The sequence below is a fragment of the Semicossyphus pulcher genome, unplaced genomic scaffold (assembly GCF_022749685.1).
Source record: "Semicossyphus pulcher isolate SPU_LCO1_2020_fin unplaced genomic scaffold, fSemPul1.0.p SCAF_12, whole genome shotgun sequence".
NCBI lineage: Eukaryota > Metazoa > Chordata > Actinopteri > Labriformes > Labridae > Semicossyphus > Semicossyphus pulcher.
Genome location: NW_027211626.1, coordinates 30,907,240 through 30,923,345, shown reverse-complemented (window position 1 = coordinate 30,923,345; position 16,106 = coordinate 30,907,240). Strand labels below are relative to the sequence as shown.

At 39.1% G+C, this 16,106-nt stretch overlaps 2 protein-coding genes across 2 annotated transcripts; one reads left to right on the top strand and one right to left on the bottom strand.

Annotated features, from left to right (window-relative positions):
- The first annotated feature begins 438 nt into the window (after window positions 1-438).
- sec23ip (SEC23 interacting protein) lies at window positions 439-9,587 on the top strand. The gene is made up of 18 exons (XM_069658227.1): window positions 439-608; window positions 1,553-2,058; window positions 2,153-2,360; window positions 2,484-2,677; window positions 2,835-2,924; window positions 3,011-3,131; window positions 3,338-3,427; window positions 3,525-3,666; window positions 4,476-4,684; window positions 4,776-4,867; window positions 5,068-5,226; window positions 5,510-5,605; window positions 5,699-5,863; window positions 5,947-6,102; window positions 6,496-6,598; window positions 7,693-7,875; window positions 7,960-8,125; window positions 8,548-9,587. The coding sequence occupies exons 1-18, from the start codon at window positions 476-478 to the stop codon at window positions 8,627-8,629; spliced, it is 2,895 nt and encodes a 964-aa protein (XP_069514328.1). The 5' UTR covers window positions 439-475; the 3' UTR covers window positions 8,630-9,587.
- On the bottom strand, window positions 8,942-14,724 carry csgalnact2 (chondroitin sulfate N-acetylgalactosaminyltransferase 2). The gene is made up of 8 exons (XM_069658228.1): window positions 14,640-14,724; window positions 12,542-13,388; window positions 12,226-12,442; window positions 11,952-12,053; window positions 11,669-11,847; window positions 11,482-11,576; window positions 10,807-10,888; window positions 8,942-10,711 (listed from the first exon to the last, which is right to left on the bottom strand). Exons 2-8 carry the CDS (start codon window positions 13,191-13,193, stop codon window positions 10,419-10,421), a joined length of 1,620 nt encoding a protein of 539 aa, XP_069514329.1. The 5' UTR covers window positions 13,194-13,388; window positions 14,640-14,724; the 3' UTR covers window positions 8,942-10,418.
- Window positions 14,725-16,106: the final 1,382 nt, after the last annotated feature.

The window sequence follows — 16,106 nt, the reverse complement described above, 5'->3', positions numbered from 1 at the left end:
CGTTGTTCGCTTGTTTTGGATACAAGGACGCACCGATGCAGGAAGCTATTGCACCGGCTTGTAGTTCCATCGGCTGTCTGGGGTGTTTTCATTTTAATTTAAGGTTGATGGTGTAGTGAGGAGAAAAGGCTTTTACTATGCTTATAAATACGTTCTTTATTAAGAAATATCGTGCTCGTATTTTAATCAATGACTGTGTCTATGGTTTTAACTCATTTGAGAGCGTAAATTTCATATTCTGTTTGGCCTGTAGGTGGCAATACTAAGAGAGAGTGTTGTTTTTCCGACAACCAACGAAATGCGGTCAAATGGCCTGTGTGGTTGAAGCAGATCTATATATAATGTGTGACGCTGCCGGCTTATATGCGAGGCTACTGTTGGTGCTTTAGAGATCATTTCTCGTAAGGCAGGAAAAGGGAGAACTGAACGTGTACTGTGTCTCCCCCGGTAGTGGCTACGTGTAATTCGAGGGAAAATGGCAGATAGAAAAAATAATAATGCTCCCAACACCAGTGCAAATTTACTGTTCAGCGACGCTCCGCAGTTTAATTTCAATTTGCCTTTTTTGCCCGTGAGTCAGGCCACTGGTCCAGCGGTTTTTGCAGGAGGTGAGATGATAAAGTAACTGACACAGGAAATGTCAAAACATTAGCGCTGTCCTTAGCAGGCTAAGCTAGTGAGCCAATCGGGAGCACAGAAACCTGTAGTTTGAAAGAAATTGAAACGGAGAGAAAAAGTGTGTCTGATTTTACTGAGGTTTTGCCAGACTAATAGACAGTTATGTGTTTTGGTCACCTGTGTAATGTGGTAAAATATGTAGTATTTGACATTTATCTGGGTAGTGTTTAAAATGGAGCTGTATTTCCACCCCTACAGCAACCTCAATCTGAGATATTTTTTGTAAAATGTTCTAATATACATGTATAAAGCTAAAATTATGGGTGTATTAATACATTTGCTGAAAGAAAAGCGAGAGAAAATTAAACAGCAACAAAATAGAAACATGGGTTCCATTTCCTCAATAAATAGAAGTTGTAACTTTTTTCATGTTAACATACTTAAAGCTCCTGTTAGGAGTTTTTCACTGGTCATGAAACAGACTGAAATTAATTCTGATTGCTCTATGTTACCTACAAAAGCAAACCGGACCATCAGCGACAAGATTGAGTATTTCTAAATAGTTATTTCAAATGCCTGAAACCACAGGGGGGGTAGGTGTCTGATGAAGTGATTAACTGCACTTTTGTTAAAAAAACATCACTTCAGCATGTACAGGACAAAATCTGCAGAGATACGGCCTTGTCTGCAGGGGTCGCCAAAATTGACACAAACTGAAAGTTCCTCACAGTGGCTTTAATTTTTTACCTGTATTTTCTAACATTTAATTGACAAAAAAATAAATGTTTGGTGCAGCGTAGTTTTATATCTACATCCCCACTCCCACCGATCTGTTTACATGTGCCAGAAACACCCAACACATGTTGCTTGCAGAGTCACAAATAAATGAGCCTACTGTTCAAATGTAAACATTTTCTCTGTTTTAATTCATTAGATGATTCCACTGATGTTGGAGAAGAAGATAGCTTTCTTGGTCAGACCTCTGAGAATGGATCAGCTCCCTCTACATTCAACTACTTCTCCAGCTCTATAACCAGTGGTGACCCATTCGCATCCATTGGTCAGTTACCATGCCCTCCACCTGCCCCTTCAGCAGTCCCGAAAACAACAGGCCTGGTTTCTGTCCCAAGCAGTGTCAGCATGGCTCAAATACCACCTTCAGGCTCACAAATGAATCCTGCTCATCCAGCGTTTGGCAATGCAGTTTACCAGAGCCCTACGGGTTGTCACACCACACCATCCACCACAGTGACCCCACCACCTTCACAGATGCATACACAGGGTCATAATCCATACCGGCACACCTCCACTTCCAGCAAAGCCAGTCCTTATATTCCAGCTCCAGAGATTCTGCAACAAACACACACACCTCAGCAGAATCCATACTCTCTTAGCTCTCTGCCACAGACATACCCATCTTCAGGACACATGTTCACAAAGGTAGATATAAGCTTATCATTGACTGTTGGATTTGAATCTTAATTGCACCACTTTATGAAGAGGAAATTATAATCAGAATTTTTTATTTCTTCAGCCTCCTCCAACACAGATTCAAATGTCTCAATCTCCAGCCACTTCTGTGGGAGCAATAGTTCCTGCTGGTTCCATGATGCCATACAACTACAATGTCTATGGTCCTGTTCAGCCTCACTGGTTCTACTGCAAACAAGTGGAATCAAAGAGTGTCTGGCTTCCTTTCAGTTTTATCGACTCCATTCAGCTAGAGGAGACGTATAACTCAGGTGAAATGACACATCATACATGTTAATTTGTGATTTTTTTTCTCCAGAGAAATCAGCACATCTATGCTTTTACAATGCAGTTACACTGTAACCTGCTCATATGTAGCCTGTTTGTTCTTCTAGTTCAACCAGATCCAGAAAATGTGATTGTGCGTACAGACGGAGGGCGTTACGACGTACAGCTATATGACCGAATACGGACTGCAGTGTACTGGGAGGAGGAGCCTACAGAGGTCCGGCGCTGCTCTTGGTTCTACAAAGGGGATACAGATAGTCGCTTTATTCCTTATTCTGAGGAGTTTAGTGACAAGCTGGAGGTACTTTTGATGACAAACAGATGTTGTGATAATAACATGCGACGTCTTTTCTGTAACAAAGTTAATTCCAGTTAAACACATACAATTTTCTTCCAGTTCTGCATTGAATAGTATTTAAATTGTAAATCACTGTATACACTTTTTTCTTAATCTTCAGGCAGAATATAAGAAAGCAGTATCTACCAACCAGTGGCACCGTAGACTGGAGTTTCCATCCGGAGAGACCATTGTCATGCACAATCCAAAGGTAAACCCTTGAGTGATAAGTATTAAGTGGGGGTCTTGTGATGATTGATCCCATTAGTCTGATTTACTGAGTGTTTGCCTCTGTAGGTGATTGTGCAGTTTCAGCCCTCCTCCATGCCAGATGAGTGGGGCACAACTCAGGATGGGCAGACCAGGCCCAGAGTGGTGAAGAGGGGGATTGATGATGATCATGATGAAGTGCCTGATGGTAGATAAGTCATCCTATATCCAAGTTAATTTAATCTCAGTGAAGAATTTATTAGCTAGCACTATGTAATTTAAACCTCCTTTGTTAACAGAATGAACTTAAAGACCATTGATGAAACCAGAAAGCTTAAATAGTTCCAGAGTATTTTTAATACCTCTATGACTCTAGATCAGTGAGTTAGGTAAAATTCTGTGCACCTTTTCCAGGTGAGTTACCAAAGGTGGATCATCTTGTGTTTATGGTTCACGGAATTGGTCCTGTGTGTGACTTGAGGTTTAGGAGCATGGTCGAGTGTGGTGAGTACTACTAAGTCATGCAGTTTGCCAGTATTAGTTATACCTTCCATTATGATATTATTTATAAAATATACTGTACAAATCCTTGTGCTTTAAGTGGATGACTTCCGAAATGTATCACTGAAGCTGCTAAACAGTCACTTTAAGAAACCCCTGGACAAGCACGCCATCAGCAGAGTGGAGTTCCTTCCTGTCCAGTGGCACAGAGCCCTACATGGAGATGCTACAGGGGTGGACAGGTGAGAAAATGCAGTTCTGCACTGACTGTTGACGTTTTGGATGGTAATAAATCCAGACAAAAATGGTAGTTTTTAGGTACATATGCATACAGGCACATTGCTGTTGGCATTGCTGTTGTCAGTGGCTTTTTGGAAATCTGTTGGATTGTTAATACAGAGGGTCACATTAATATTGGGGGTGGGGGGCACCCCGGACTGGTCCCCAGTTATTCATAGGGCTGACAGACAACCTTTCATGATCAAATTCACACCTACGATCCATTTAGTGTCACAATTAACCACCACAATTAAAGAGCATGACTTCACACAAAAAGGCCCCATCCGGGATTCAAACCAGGAACCTTCTAGCTAACCACTGCACCACTGTGCAGCCCTCCTTGGAAATTGTTCCACAAATTTTAGACGTATTGTCTGATATGTTTTTAGACAACAATGAAACTGTGGGGGTGGGGAATAAGATCCAGTATCTCAGGCATTGGATACACAGACAATACATACTGAAAGAAAATGTGTTGGGCGCCGCTTTAGCTCAGCAGTTAAAATCGGCGACCATATACAGAGGCTACAGTCCTCAATGCGACGGCCCCGGATTCAACTCCTGCCCTCGGCCCTTTGCCGGGTGTCATCCCCACTCTTTCTTCCCCCATTCCTGCCACTATCTACTGTCCTCTCTCTAAAATAAAAGGCATAAAAAGCCCAACAAATTATCTTGTTTCTCGGCATAAGAAAACATGTAGAAAATCACCAGATGTATACTTTCACTTTTCAGACCTGATAGATTATAGGCATTTTCCTATTTCTCTTTGTAGGAGGATAAAGAAGATCACCTTGCCCAGTACTGGACGCTTACGCCACTTTACAAATGAGACCTTGTTAGATGTGCTTTTCTACAACAGTCCCACTTATTGCCAGACAATCATGGACACAGTTGCCCAGGAGATTAACAGACTCTATGCCTTGTTCTTGGAGAGGAACCCAGACTACAGAGGATGCATGTCAGTGGCAGGACATAGTTTAGGTAATTAACTGGTTGATAAGCTTCTACACCTCTGCCTTTGTTATTTTCTTGTTTTTCAACTAGATTGGATTGTTTTTCTTTGTACCTGCAGGTTCCCTGATCCTATTTGACCTGTTGTCAAATCAGAAGAATAGCTCTGTGGCCATGCCTATCGTACTCACTGCTAATGGAGACGCCAAAATGGTCATACATCAGTTAATTAAACATATACAGTTACATGACATTTATTATCCTGCTAACCAGTTAAAACACAATGCATTTATTTTCAACTGAATCTGATGTGTGTAAAAAATTATCATAAATGCTGTAGGTTCATATCAATAGCATAATAGAACATTGCAAAAAATGTTGTACGTAATTGTATATTCTGCCTCTCATATAAGGTGGCAGCCCCCATTACACAGGAAAATAAGGCTGTTGCTCATCCAGTTGTGGCAGAAGACGGCGAGGAGTTTGAGGATCTTTCTGCTATGCTGGAACACCTGGGCTTGTCTGAGTACAAGAGTACCTTTGATGATGAGAGGATCGACATAGAATCTTTTGTGAGAATACATTTCTCATTTGCTTGTTGTAGTCAGAAGTGTTACCTTAATAGGTCCAGGGGTGTTTAAGGTAGGAATGTTTCAATACCATTTTTTCTAAAAAGATAAGACAGTGCTGTCTCTTCTTCGACAGCTCCAATATGCTATTTTTAAAATAAATACGATGAAAATAGTTCCATGGTTTGTATAGAGTTTGATGTGATTAGGATTGTTGGGTGGTGGTTAGGGATATTTTTAATATAAGGTGACTGTTTCCCTTTATCCCGCTTTCACATTATTTCAGCTTATGTGCACAATTGAGGACCTGAAAGAGATGGAAATCCCACTAGGCCCCAGGAAAAAGATTGCCAAGTTTGTCAAAGAAAGATTGAACAAGCAGGTATATTTGTCTCTTAAGTACTTGTGAGGCTTGCAACTTGATAGTGATGACTGAAATTTGTACTCTGTTTCATGTGTGATGGTTACTCATCAGGCAGCCCAAGAGAAGAAAGCTGAGGCCAAAGTGGTCAGTCATGTTGAGACGCCCCCACCAGCAGCTGAAACTCTTCCTGATCCCTCTGTGAAGAAGCTTCCAGTGGGCAACACCTTCTCCTCCATCCATGTCAATTATAATTACTTCGAAGTTGGCACAGGACAGGTAAATGTGACTCAAGGATCAAGTAAAAGCTGATTCAGAATTTTACTTGATATTTAATGACTTTGTTAATGTTTCTTCTGCAGGTGTCAGTGGTTTACCGTGCTCTGGACTTTGAGCCAGTGAATTTCTTTGCCTTGGGTTCTCCAATTGGCATGTTCCTGACCGTCCGAGGTCTGGAAAAGATCGAAGAGACTTACCAACTGCCCACATGCAAGGGATTCTTCAATATTTACCATCCAGTATGCAGCTTTTCCAATCTGTATATCCTGAAGGAATACTGCCAATTATGCTACAGCTGCTTACATGTTACTGTCTTTACCTACTTAGCCTAAAGCATGTTTTTAATTGTGCATATTATATTAGTGGCATTTATTGTGGCATATTCAGTCACTGTAAGCTATAATTCTTAAAATTATAATTTTTTTTTACCTAAGCTTGTTCCACATTTCATATTGTCAAATATAGTGCTTTCCCCATCACCCTACCTGCCCGCATATGAATTACGCTGCATAGAAATACAAACTAAGTAGCCTTTAGTATAATAAAAATGTAATAAAAGCAGTGAAGCTGAGACACTCTCTGAATCACAAATCAGATTACTTTGTCGATAACTGAATCATTTTTTTTTTCAGTTGGACCCAGTGGCATACAGGATTGAGCCCATGATAGTACCAGACTTGGACATAAAGCCTGTTTTGATCCCACATCACAAAGGAAGGAAGAGGCTTCATCTCGGTATGGCATATGCTAATTATTTTATCTTAAATTCCTGTTTGTCCAAACAACTAGACCACTGATTCCCAAACAGGGGTGCATTGCTAGCAAAGCTTGGCCAATTTTGTGAAAGGACTGCCAGGTAAATATAATGCTGACGATGAATCCGCCCCGTGAACGTTCTGTTTAAGTGGCAACAGTGTTAACCTGCACCAGGACGTTTGTTGCTGATAACGGGAATACACACACCAAAAAACCACCTGGTGTAACTGAAAGCCTCGATCATCCAGCCGACATTGCGTGTGACAGTAGCAGCAGCTTCGGGTGCTTGTTTACAGTTTACAGGCAGGTGACACACAGACTGCTGCACAGCAGTCAGGTCTCAGTGTGCTCTGGTGAAGAGCTGCACTTACTGTATATGGTATCAGACAGACTTTTCCGGTAGATAAGTTGTGAAAAAAACAGAAAATGGCGAGTTTTCCTTTTGCAACAAGCAGCAATAAAGTAACAGCTTTATGTTTTACTTAATTTGCTTCACTATCGCATTCCTCCGATGTGACTATTGCACGTGCACATCACAATTGTGATGGTGGTTTCAGCCCCATACTCAACTGTCCTGCCAAACAAAGGGGCTTTACTAAAGTTGCATCTGTGCCACCAAATGCTCAACTCGCCTCTTATAAAGTAACTCACAGAGTTGCTTCATGTAAAAAGCTGCACAAGAATGAAGTTAAGAATAGTTAGGGATTCATGTAATATATGATATATTCACATTCTTCTCTTAGTGAAATGTTAAGTGACCTGCCACAGTGGCTGGTAAGGAAAAAAAACTAGAGAAAGCGTAGACTTAGTGTAGTATATAGTATATATTCCCATATTAGTTTACAATCTGTGTGTTAAATGGTGAATGTGGCAGTAGTGTTAAGCACTCTGAGTTGTTGGAAGACTAGAAAGGCACTACATAAGTAACATTTACCATGTTTAACTACTGGTCGAGAAAAATAAATATCTCTGCGTAGATACATACATACAGAAATTGGTTTTGGTTATTTTGAATACATGTAAAAAAGCATTTCATGTGGATTGATTTAATAAAGAATATCTTTGTTTTTCAGAGCTGAAGGAGAGTCTCTCCAGGATGGGCTCTGACCTGAAGCAGGGTTTTATCAGCTCCCTTAGGACCGCCTGGCAGACGCTCAACGAATTTGCTCGTGCTCACACTTCATCTGCCCAGCTTCAGGCTGAGCTGGCCATCGTAGCCAATCAGATCGAAGAGCAGGAGAAGCAAGCTCAGGAAGGTATGTTCCTCTGATTTTTAACTGTTCAATCAAGGTATTTGTCTTGTGTGAGATGTATAACTCTTATACTAACTATTTTCTCAGACCCAGATAAGATCCCAGAGAGCTTCGACACACAAAAAGAAGAGGAGCCAGAGGTGAAAATTGGGATGTTGAATGGAGGGAATCGCATTGACTATGTCCTGCAGGAGAAGCCCATTGAAAGTTTCAACGAGTACCTGTTTGCCCTCCAGAGTCATCTCTGCTACTGGTACAGAGGATTTTATTTAATTTTGGCTTTTTACCACCACACATTAACCTGTTAACTGTGGTTTGAAATTCAGTCCTTCAATCACATTGCAATTGCAAACATGATTAGACTAATAATTTATTTGGCGATCAACAGAAAACATACAATTTTATTATCAATGTATTTATTTCATTAAAAATCTAATGGTTTCAGCTTATCAAATAAAGGTATATCAATATAGCTATTTGCTTATTCTCCTGGCCTAAATTCTATTCTATCATTATTTTTTTTGGGAACCTGACAACAAAGGAGCTAAATAGAATTCAGCCATCGTTCTTTTTATCCTATAACCCTGTTCTGTTCCCACTGTGACAAATGTATTACATGAATGTCTGTTGCTCATGAAGGTAAAGGCTGTATAATAACACTTCTGTTCTTTTTAGGCAATCTGAAGACACAGCTCTGCTTCTTCTCAAAGAGATCTACAGGACCATGGGAATCCATCCAGAACAGATAGTACATTAAAACAATTAAGTTCCTAAGATGAAAATAAGCTTGTCTGAAATGTTCCTTATTTGTGATTTCTGTTCTCCTGGATTTTGATTGCTTTTTTCCCTCTTATTTTCTATTCATGAAGTTTGATGTATCAGGTTGACTAATACAATTGTATTATGCAATTTGTCTTAAATTAAGAAACGTACAAATGAGCTTGTAGATTTAAAGACATTGAAAAGTTTGATATCACATTTTTAAAGTACAAATTATAGAGCTGGTTAGTTTACGCAAAGCATTATCAAATCAAATGCTAACAAAGAAGAAATGACATTGCAGCTAGAGTCAGACTTCTGTAAGTTTTATTTCATAGCCAAAGCTTCCAAATAAATCATTTCCTGGCACAACTTCTTTCTGTTTAAATTGTGTTTGTGCTAGTGGGACGAAGACACAACCTTTTTGTGAGAAGACTTGCAGACTTTATACAAACAGCTGTAATATTTTTGAGGAAACATTTATTAAAATAATTAAATGACAGGATAAGAATGACATGCTTTAATTATGAGAAACAATGGCTGTATTAAGTTTCAACCTCAGTGACTTAACTGTTTAACTGTAACATTGTCTCTCTGAGATGGAATAAAATTATCAAACCTACAGCACTTGGCACAGCTTCAAGATGTTATATTACTTAAAGCAGGTAGGCACGTACGACAAGTATCTAACTCACATATGTATAAAATAGACATATTAGAAAAAGTATTTACACATGTGGCTGTAACATTCAATCTCAGTCCAGTAATAGGACTCATATTGCTGAGTGATCTCACCAAGCATAAATGACAAATCTATTATTTAAACAATACAGGTCCACATATACCTGATATCATAGCACTGCAAGCTACAAGCACATTTTTGCAAATGCTTTTAACCAGTTTAACCTGCTTTTTGTTAAACTTGAAAGCTGTGATGAGCCAACAAAAAAAAGAAAGCACACAAAAGTCCCTTTTTTTTTATCACTCTGTACCTCTATCTTTTAATGCAATTCAGAACAGTATGGCTCCATACCAACTCCCAATCTACTGTGAAAGACTTAATTGCTTTGATCTCTAACTTGGAAAGCTTGGAATCAGTAGGAACAACGTGGTTCTTGTGCAGCCAACTTGATTTTTCTTTGTTTTTTCTGTTTAATAAAGCACAACTTCTTAAATTTGCTTGTGTCAGCAGTAAATTAATAATACTATAGCCGGACTTGTTATCTTTTCATAACGTTTTTTTCCCATTAAAATGCCACTAAAATTTGTTAGCTGGACATATTTTTATCTTGCTTGATGCTTTCCTATAATGTAAAAATCAGCTGAAATCTAACTCAGTGACGTCTCATTTAGCAAGTAAAAGTTGTTCAGCAGAAGAGAAGGTAAAATGGTAAAAAAAAAAAAGTGGTTGCAATTCAGGTGCTGTGTTTGAAGCAGGCAAGATGGCATAGTGAGAAGTTATGTGTCCCAAGATAATTGATGAATTGATATACATAAAATAAAATGTCAACCTAAATCCAACAGAAATCAGTTGGACATTTTCTTCAGCAGGTCAAACTATACCAATTTGATGGTGCATTCATCTTTGATACTGCTGTAGCTCATCAATAAGAGTTGTACCATGTGGTGAAGTTTCACATTGATCATATTGGTTTATATACATTCACTTGCATACAGCTGAGCAGTGAAATGTAGAAGGATCCATGTAAACAACTCTTTGCTGCAGTGCGTTAATAATGTCAGCACCTCACAGTATTAATAACATTTACGGGTACGTAGAGGCTGATTTAGTCTTCTGTTTTGCTCAGAGTCTTATAGGCTTGCTTGCGTAGGTGAGACTCAATCTCTTCCCGGAAAACCAACATGCCCAGGTGAGAGTGAGAGGCCTCATTCATAGCCTTTGACTGTATGCACATGCGGTACTGCTCTGGCGTCAGTTCATCTGCACACTGCTTCTCGTGCCAGAGGTGGAAAAGACCAGACACTGGCGTCCGAATCACTATTAGGTCGCTCCGAAGATACTTCCTGTATAAGTGGACATCTTCGACACCCCAGCCTTTAACTTCAAGATCAAACCCACCTGGAGGAATACAATCAATGTTATAAGGTGTCAGTTAATGTAACCAGTTCTTAAGTGTACTAAATATAAAATGTCATCAAGTAATGAGTGCTTACCAATATTTAGGAAATCTGAGCGATATTGACACGTCATTCCAAAGCCGAAATCTCTCCAGAATCCGGCATCTTTTTTGTGAATCTTTTTGAAAATAATTTTCATAAAATTAGGAGATATTGAGTTAAGTTAGTACCCTTTGAAATAAGAGTATTTACAAGATGCAATGTAAGAGGATTTTTCAAGTCGGGAAAAGTAATGGATGTAGTTTTATAATTTCTTTTACAGTTTTTTTAACCAACAAATTGTTATTTTATGTCTTAAAAAAAATCCATGATGGCGGTGCGCCAGTTTGGCTCAGCAGTTGAATTGGCGACCATATACAGAGGCTACAGTCCTCGATGCCGCGGCACCGGGCTCAACTCCCGCCCTCGGCCCCTTTGCCGTGCGTCATCTCTATTCTCTCGTTCCCTTTCCGTCATTATCCACTGTCCTCTCTCTTAAATAATGGCATAAATTTTTAGTTTGTGTTATTATTGTTATAATTGTTTTTATTGTTGTTTGTATTTCACATTTAACTCTTTAACCTTTCTTCCTTTTTCTGATGTGTGAGCTGCTGTTAACAAGTGAATTTCCCCCAAAAGGGGAATTAATAAAATGTGTCTTTATCTTTTCAAACATGTCTGGAGGGGATTGTTACTAATACTCTCAAGAGTAAGTGAGCTTTCAGTCCTTACCAGTTGGAGTTCAATGGATGGGGCCAGCTCCAAGTTTCCATAGACTATGGCAGGATTGTACAGACTGAACACCACTGGATAGAAGACTTTCTTATCTACAAAAACATAGTCAAGTATAACTGTACTTACAAAAGCTCAAAAAGACTATTAATACAATGAATATAAGCAACAACATGTAAAACTCTACTTGGAGCAGTTTGGAGACGACAAGTGTTGAGGAACTCCAGAGTAAAATGGATGTCAACATCACAAAAAAACATTAAAACGTCGCCTTTCTTCCAGGCATGGGCTCCAATATCCAGACCCCGACCTCGTGAAAACTCTTCATCCACAGGGATCAGAGTGTAATTGGAGAAGCTCTCTTCCCTGAAAAACAATACATTTAGTAGTTTTAATTTCATGACATATTACCTCCAAAAGTAAAACAAACATCAAAACAGCAAAAACTCTTTTTCAGTAAAACGACAAACCTTGACATTTTTTCCAAAGATGACTTCACCTCCTGTAGGCCTTCCTGTCCAAAATAAACCACCGTGAGATGTACTTGTCTGTCTTGCTGTATGCACACCTCCCTAAAAACATACATTATCAATTTCTCACATTAATTAAAAGACCACACCAGTTTTTATCTTACTAAAAAAAAATGATGAAGACCGCGCCAATATCTATTTCTTGAGTGAACATTTAATCTTAAAATGATGTGTCATGTTAAACAGACACAAACAGTTTCTGCTTAATTCTCACCTGAAGTTGTGTAAAAACTGTGAGAAAGTTTCTACTCTCCCTGCCAGTGGCACAATGATATTAATGATCAATTCTGATGTTTCTAAAGATGTACTCCTGACTTTCATCAAGGGACCAAATGGCCTGAAGAGTGTGACGTGACGGAAGCTAGTGGAATCCTCTTTGGCAAAAAAGAGCTCATAAAGCGTCCCTTTGTCTCGCTCTGTCCTATACAGTCCTGCAAAATAAAAGAATATGAAAGTCAATGCTACACCAAGAAAACATATCAATTTCTGTAATCATTCATTACTCTGTTGTAACTTGGTGCAGATCTTACCTTCAGAAAAGTGACCCTCTGTGTATGTTTGTCTCTGCATCGGCATGTCTTCCTCATCACCATCCTCCTCATCAGGGTTGTTGATGATATCTAGTGCAGCCTCGATGACCTCCACAAGCTCGTCCCTGCGGTCTTTGCGGACAGGTTTTTCCTCTGGATGCCGTGTAAGCCCCATCTCCAGTTGGTACACCTTGGACAAGGTGAAACTCTCAAAGGGTACCAAGGCATACTCACTGGGGAGGCGTGCCCCTGTGTTAACCTCAGCCTTGTCAATCTGCGAGTGCAGATACTCCAGCAGATCTCCTGGCTCTTGGTCTTTACTCTCAGACAAGCCCTGCACCCCGGGAAGCTCTTTCTTGTCCTGCAGAAGCTTTAGCTTCTCACTCATTTCCTGGAGCTCCTGTTTGAGCTGGGCAATCTGACGCTTGAGACTGGCAGCACGGTTTAGGTGACGCTCTTCCTGTTCCTGCAGCAGGGCCTGGTAGTACTCCCTGCCATAGGTCTCCCCTGCTAAACCGGGGAGAACCAGGCTGACATCTGCAGGAGGGGTGCACTCCAGGAGGTATGCAAAGAGCATCAGCACCAGCAGCAGGAAGAGGCCAAGGAAGAGCCAGCGGACCCGGCCCTGGAGCAGCAATCCCCGCCTGGGCATCACGCTAGCATACAAGCTATATTTGGCAAGTCAGCATTTCTTTCCCCTTCTGATTACATTCCTAACAATGTGCTACTGCACATCAATTTTGAGTTGTTTGAAAGGAAATTCTGTCATTTAACAGTGCTGGTCTTGTTTCTTGGCTTGGACTGAATATCTCTATACTTTGTCTTGTGTAAACCATATCATGATCACCTGAAAAAAGCAAGCAATTTGTGAGGTTTTAAATAAATACTTCTTGTTCAGATTGAAACATTGGCCATCAGCAGATTATCATATAACACTTGGTTTTTAAGTAACATCGGTAATTTACCAACCTACAACCTACAACTCCATTAAGAAAATAAAACATTTTCTATTTTTCAAAATTGAATTTAACATATGTAAAATTATCTAAACCTTGAGCGCTTGCTGCTAGCTCTAAGCTAAACAACATCAGAGGAAAAACTGGTTTGCGAGCTTCACAAGAATATCCGGTTAAAGAACTGTTTTCAGAATAAAAGCACGAAATTCTCCAGGACAATTGTACAAAAGAATTGTAGGTGCCAAAAGCGGCATTGTTGGATAAAAGGAAACATTTAGACAAAATATTTGACACCATACAACCACAGTATTCACAGCTATTTTAATTATTGTGTGACTTTTATGCACTTTAATCACTTTAATTACAGGGCCACACTTAAGTCGTATGCAATATATTCTAAATGACTTCTTCACTTCTGATTGTAATGCATTTACACCTCACCTTATCGCCCACATAGTGAAATATTTGATCTTGAAGGTTAAACAGTCAAACTTATGACTACAGCTTACAGCACGCAAAGACATGTCGTTTTTCTATTCTGACATAAATATACTTCACCTGGCACCCCATGTGTAAATTAGTTTCAGCTATTATAAAAATAAAAATAAAAGGTCAGAGGTGGGCTGTTATGGTTGTTTATCGAATTGTATCTTTGTAGCTTAACAAAAAAGAGGATGTTTGCCCACAACATTTGGTTGTGTTTAAATTTTACATTCTGCTGAATACATCTCAACATGTCAATATGAATCATCTGATTTGATTTGATTAGATTTTCTGAGTGTGTTTTAATTTAAGTTTACATTTTAAATGTGATTTGCACATCTTTTTTTATTAGATTTTTTACCACTGACAATAAATGTGCAGTGACTGCAATGGTTATCACTCTGAATCCAGAAATTTAGTTGAAACTACTCAACAAAATGCTCTAAAAGTGTGACACCGGCCAAATTTCAAAACATTTTCCATCTGAAAATTGTGACAGGATACATTTAATGTATATTTACTTTGAAAAATCGAAACAGGATCCTGGCGGAGTTCTGCAGCTAGTTGTGCTATGTGAGCTAAGCTGCGTTTTCAGGTTACTTTATAGCCTGATAGAGAGCATGCTAAGCAGTTATAATAGTGAAAAACCAACTACTCACCTAATACCGTCTTTGTCCATTTCTGCCTGTGCTTACAGCACTTCGTTAAATTCGAAACCACCGGCAGCAGGCAGACTATGTTGCAAAATGCCACGGAGCAAAGAGAAACGAGTAGGTCGTATTCTATTTCCGGTGAAAAATTGACCAATGGGAACTCTGCTCACGACGTTCGTCATAAAACACGCTGTAGCTTCTTGTCCATAATGATGACGTTTTTCATTATTAACAAAACGTCACTACTGTAATTTCAAACAACTCTGGATAAACATCCCAATGTAGGAGCACAAAAGGGGACCCTTAACTTCACTTAATTTTAAATTAAATTAAACAATATATAAAAACTCTCAAGCTAATAGGGAGTACAAAAAAAGTACTGTGAACTGTGGAGCTTTTTGGTGGGGACCTGTGACCACTTAGTAGCATTTTAGAGTTTTTTTCTTCTGTACATTGTGACTTATTTGTCCCGGATCTGTATTTTGGTTGATCTTTATTAATTAATTAATTTGTATTTGAAGATGTATTACATGTTTCCCAAAAAAAAAAAGACAAACATCTTCTTATGCTGCCAGTTTATACCATATATAGTCATTGGTTCATAGTTTCAACATAAACACAGTTCAATTTATTATTAGGCAAGCCAATTATTTTTGATCATTTAAATATGCTTTATGACAAATCTAAAACCAGCACCTTCTTGGCTTTGATAATACAGTATTGATGTGCTTACACTCTGTATATGTAAGGGCTTACAATAATGTAATAAGCCCCAAGTCTTTTCCTAAATACTTTGTTTTATGTCTGTGAAGGCTCTCAAGTCATCCAGGTCGTGGTAATTCTAAGCTTAATTTAAAAGCCAATTGGCAATATTTCATCTCTCATCCGAAAGGCTACTTCAGTTCAAAAAATTACTGGTGGGAAGAGCTAGAAATATAAGCCTCTTTGTTTTGTACTGTTTTGTATTTCTCTGTTCTAACTTTTTAACAACTCTCATCTATGACATCAGCTGATGAATTTTAATAACACTCCAACTGGAGACAGAACACATTTAACTTTCTTTTACTATTCAATGATGGAATCCATTATCACTATGGTGCATACAGTGCATAATGTCCTTTATTAATTTCCCTTTAAGGGTAGCAGGAGGCTAAATCCTACAGCACACATTATGTGGAAAGCACTGAGGCATCAGGGACAGCTCACCAGTCAGACACAGAGCTATTTGGATCAATACTTTTATAAACTGTTCTTTCTTTCATTCTTTTCATACAGACTGTAGTGGAGAGAGGCGAAGAAGGTCGAGGCCATTCTAAACAAAACGGATCATCCACTTCATAACACCTTGATGGACCAAAGAAACAACGGTGGTGGACGGCTCCTCTCTCTTCACTGAAGGAAGGAGAGATATACAAGTTTTTTTGTACCCACAGCCATCAGACTTTTTAATTCTTAGTAAATGGTAGATGAGAT

Excerpts from the sequence above, each read along its gene's own strand:
- sec23ip (XM_069658227.1), top strand. The coding sequence starts at position 476 with ATGGCAGATAGAAAAAATAATAATGCTCCCAACACCAGTGCAAATTTA. Across the intron at positions 2,059-2,152 it reads CAGGACACATGTTCACAAAG|CCTCCTCCAACACAGATTCA; the intron begins GTAGATATAAGC and ends TTATTTCTTCAG. Across the intron at positions 3,667-4,475 it reads GATGCTACAGGGGTGGACAG|GAGGATAAAGAAGATCACCT; the intron begins GTGAGAAAATGC and ends TTCTCTTTGTAG.
- csgalnact2 (XM_069658228.1), bottom strand. The coding sequence starts at position 13,193 with ATGCCCAGGCGGGGATTGCTGCTCCAGGGCCGGGTCCGCTGGCTCTTC. Across the intron at positions 11,848-11,951 it reads TCTTTGGAAAAAATGTCAAG|GGAAGAGAGCTTCTCCAATT; the intron begins GTTTGTCGTTTT and ends ATTGTTTTTCAG. Across the intron at positions 11,577-11,668 it reads TCGTCTCCAAACTGCTCCAA|ATAAGAAAGTCTTCTATCCA; the intron begins GTAGAGTTTTAC and ends ATGTTTTTGTAG.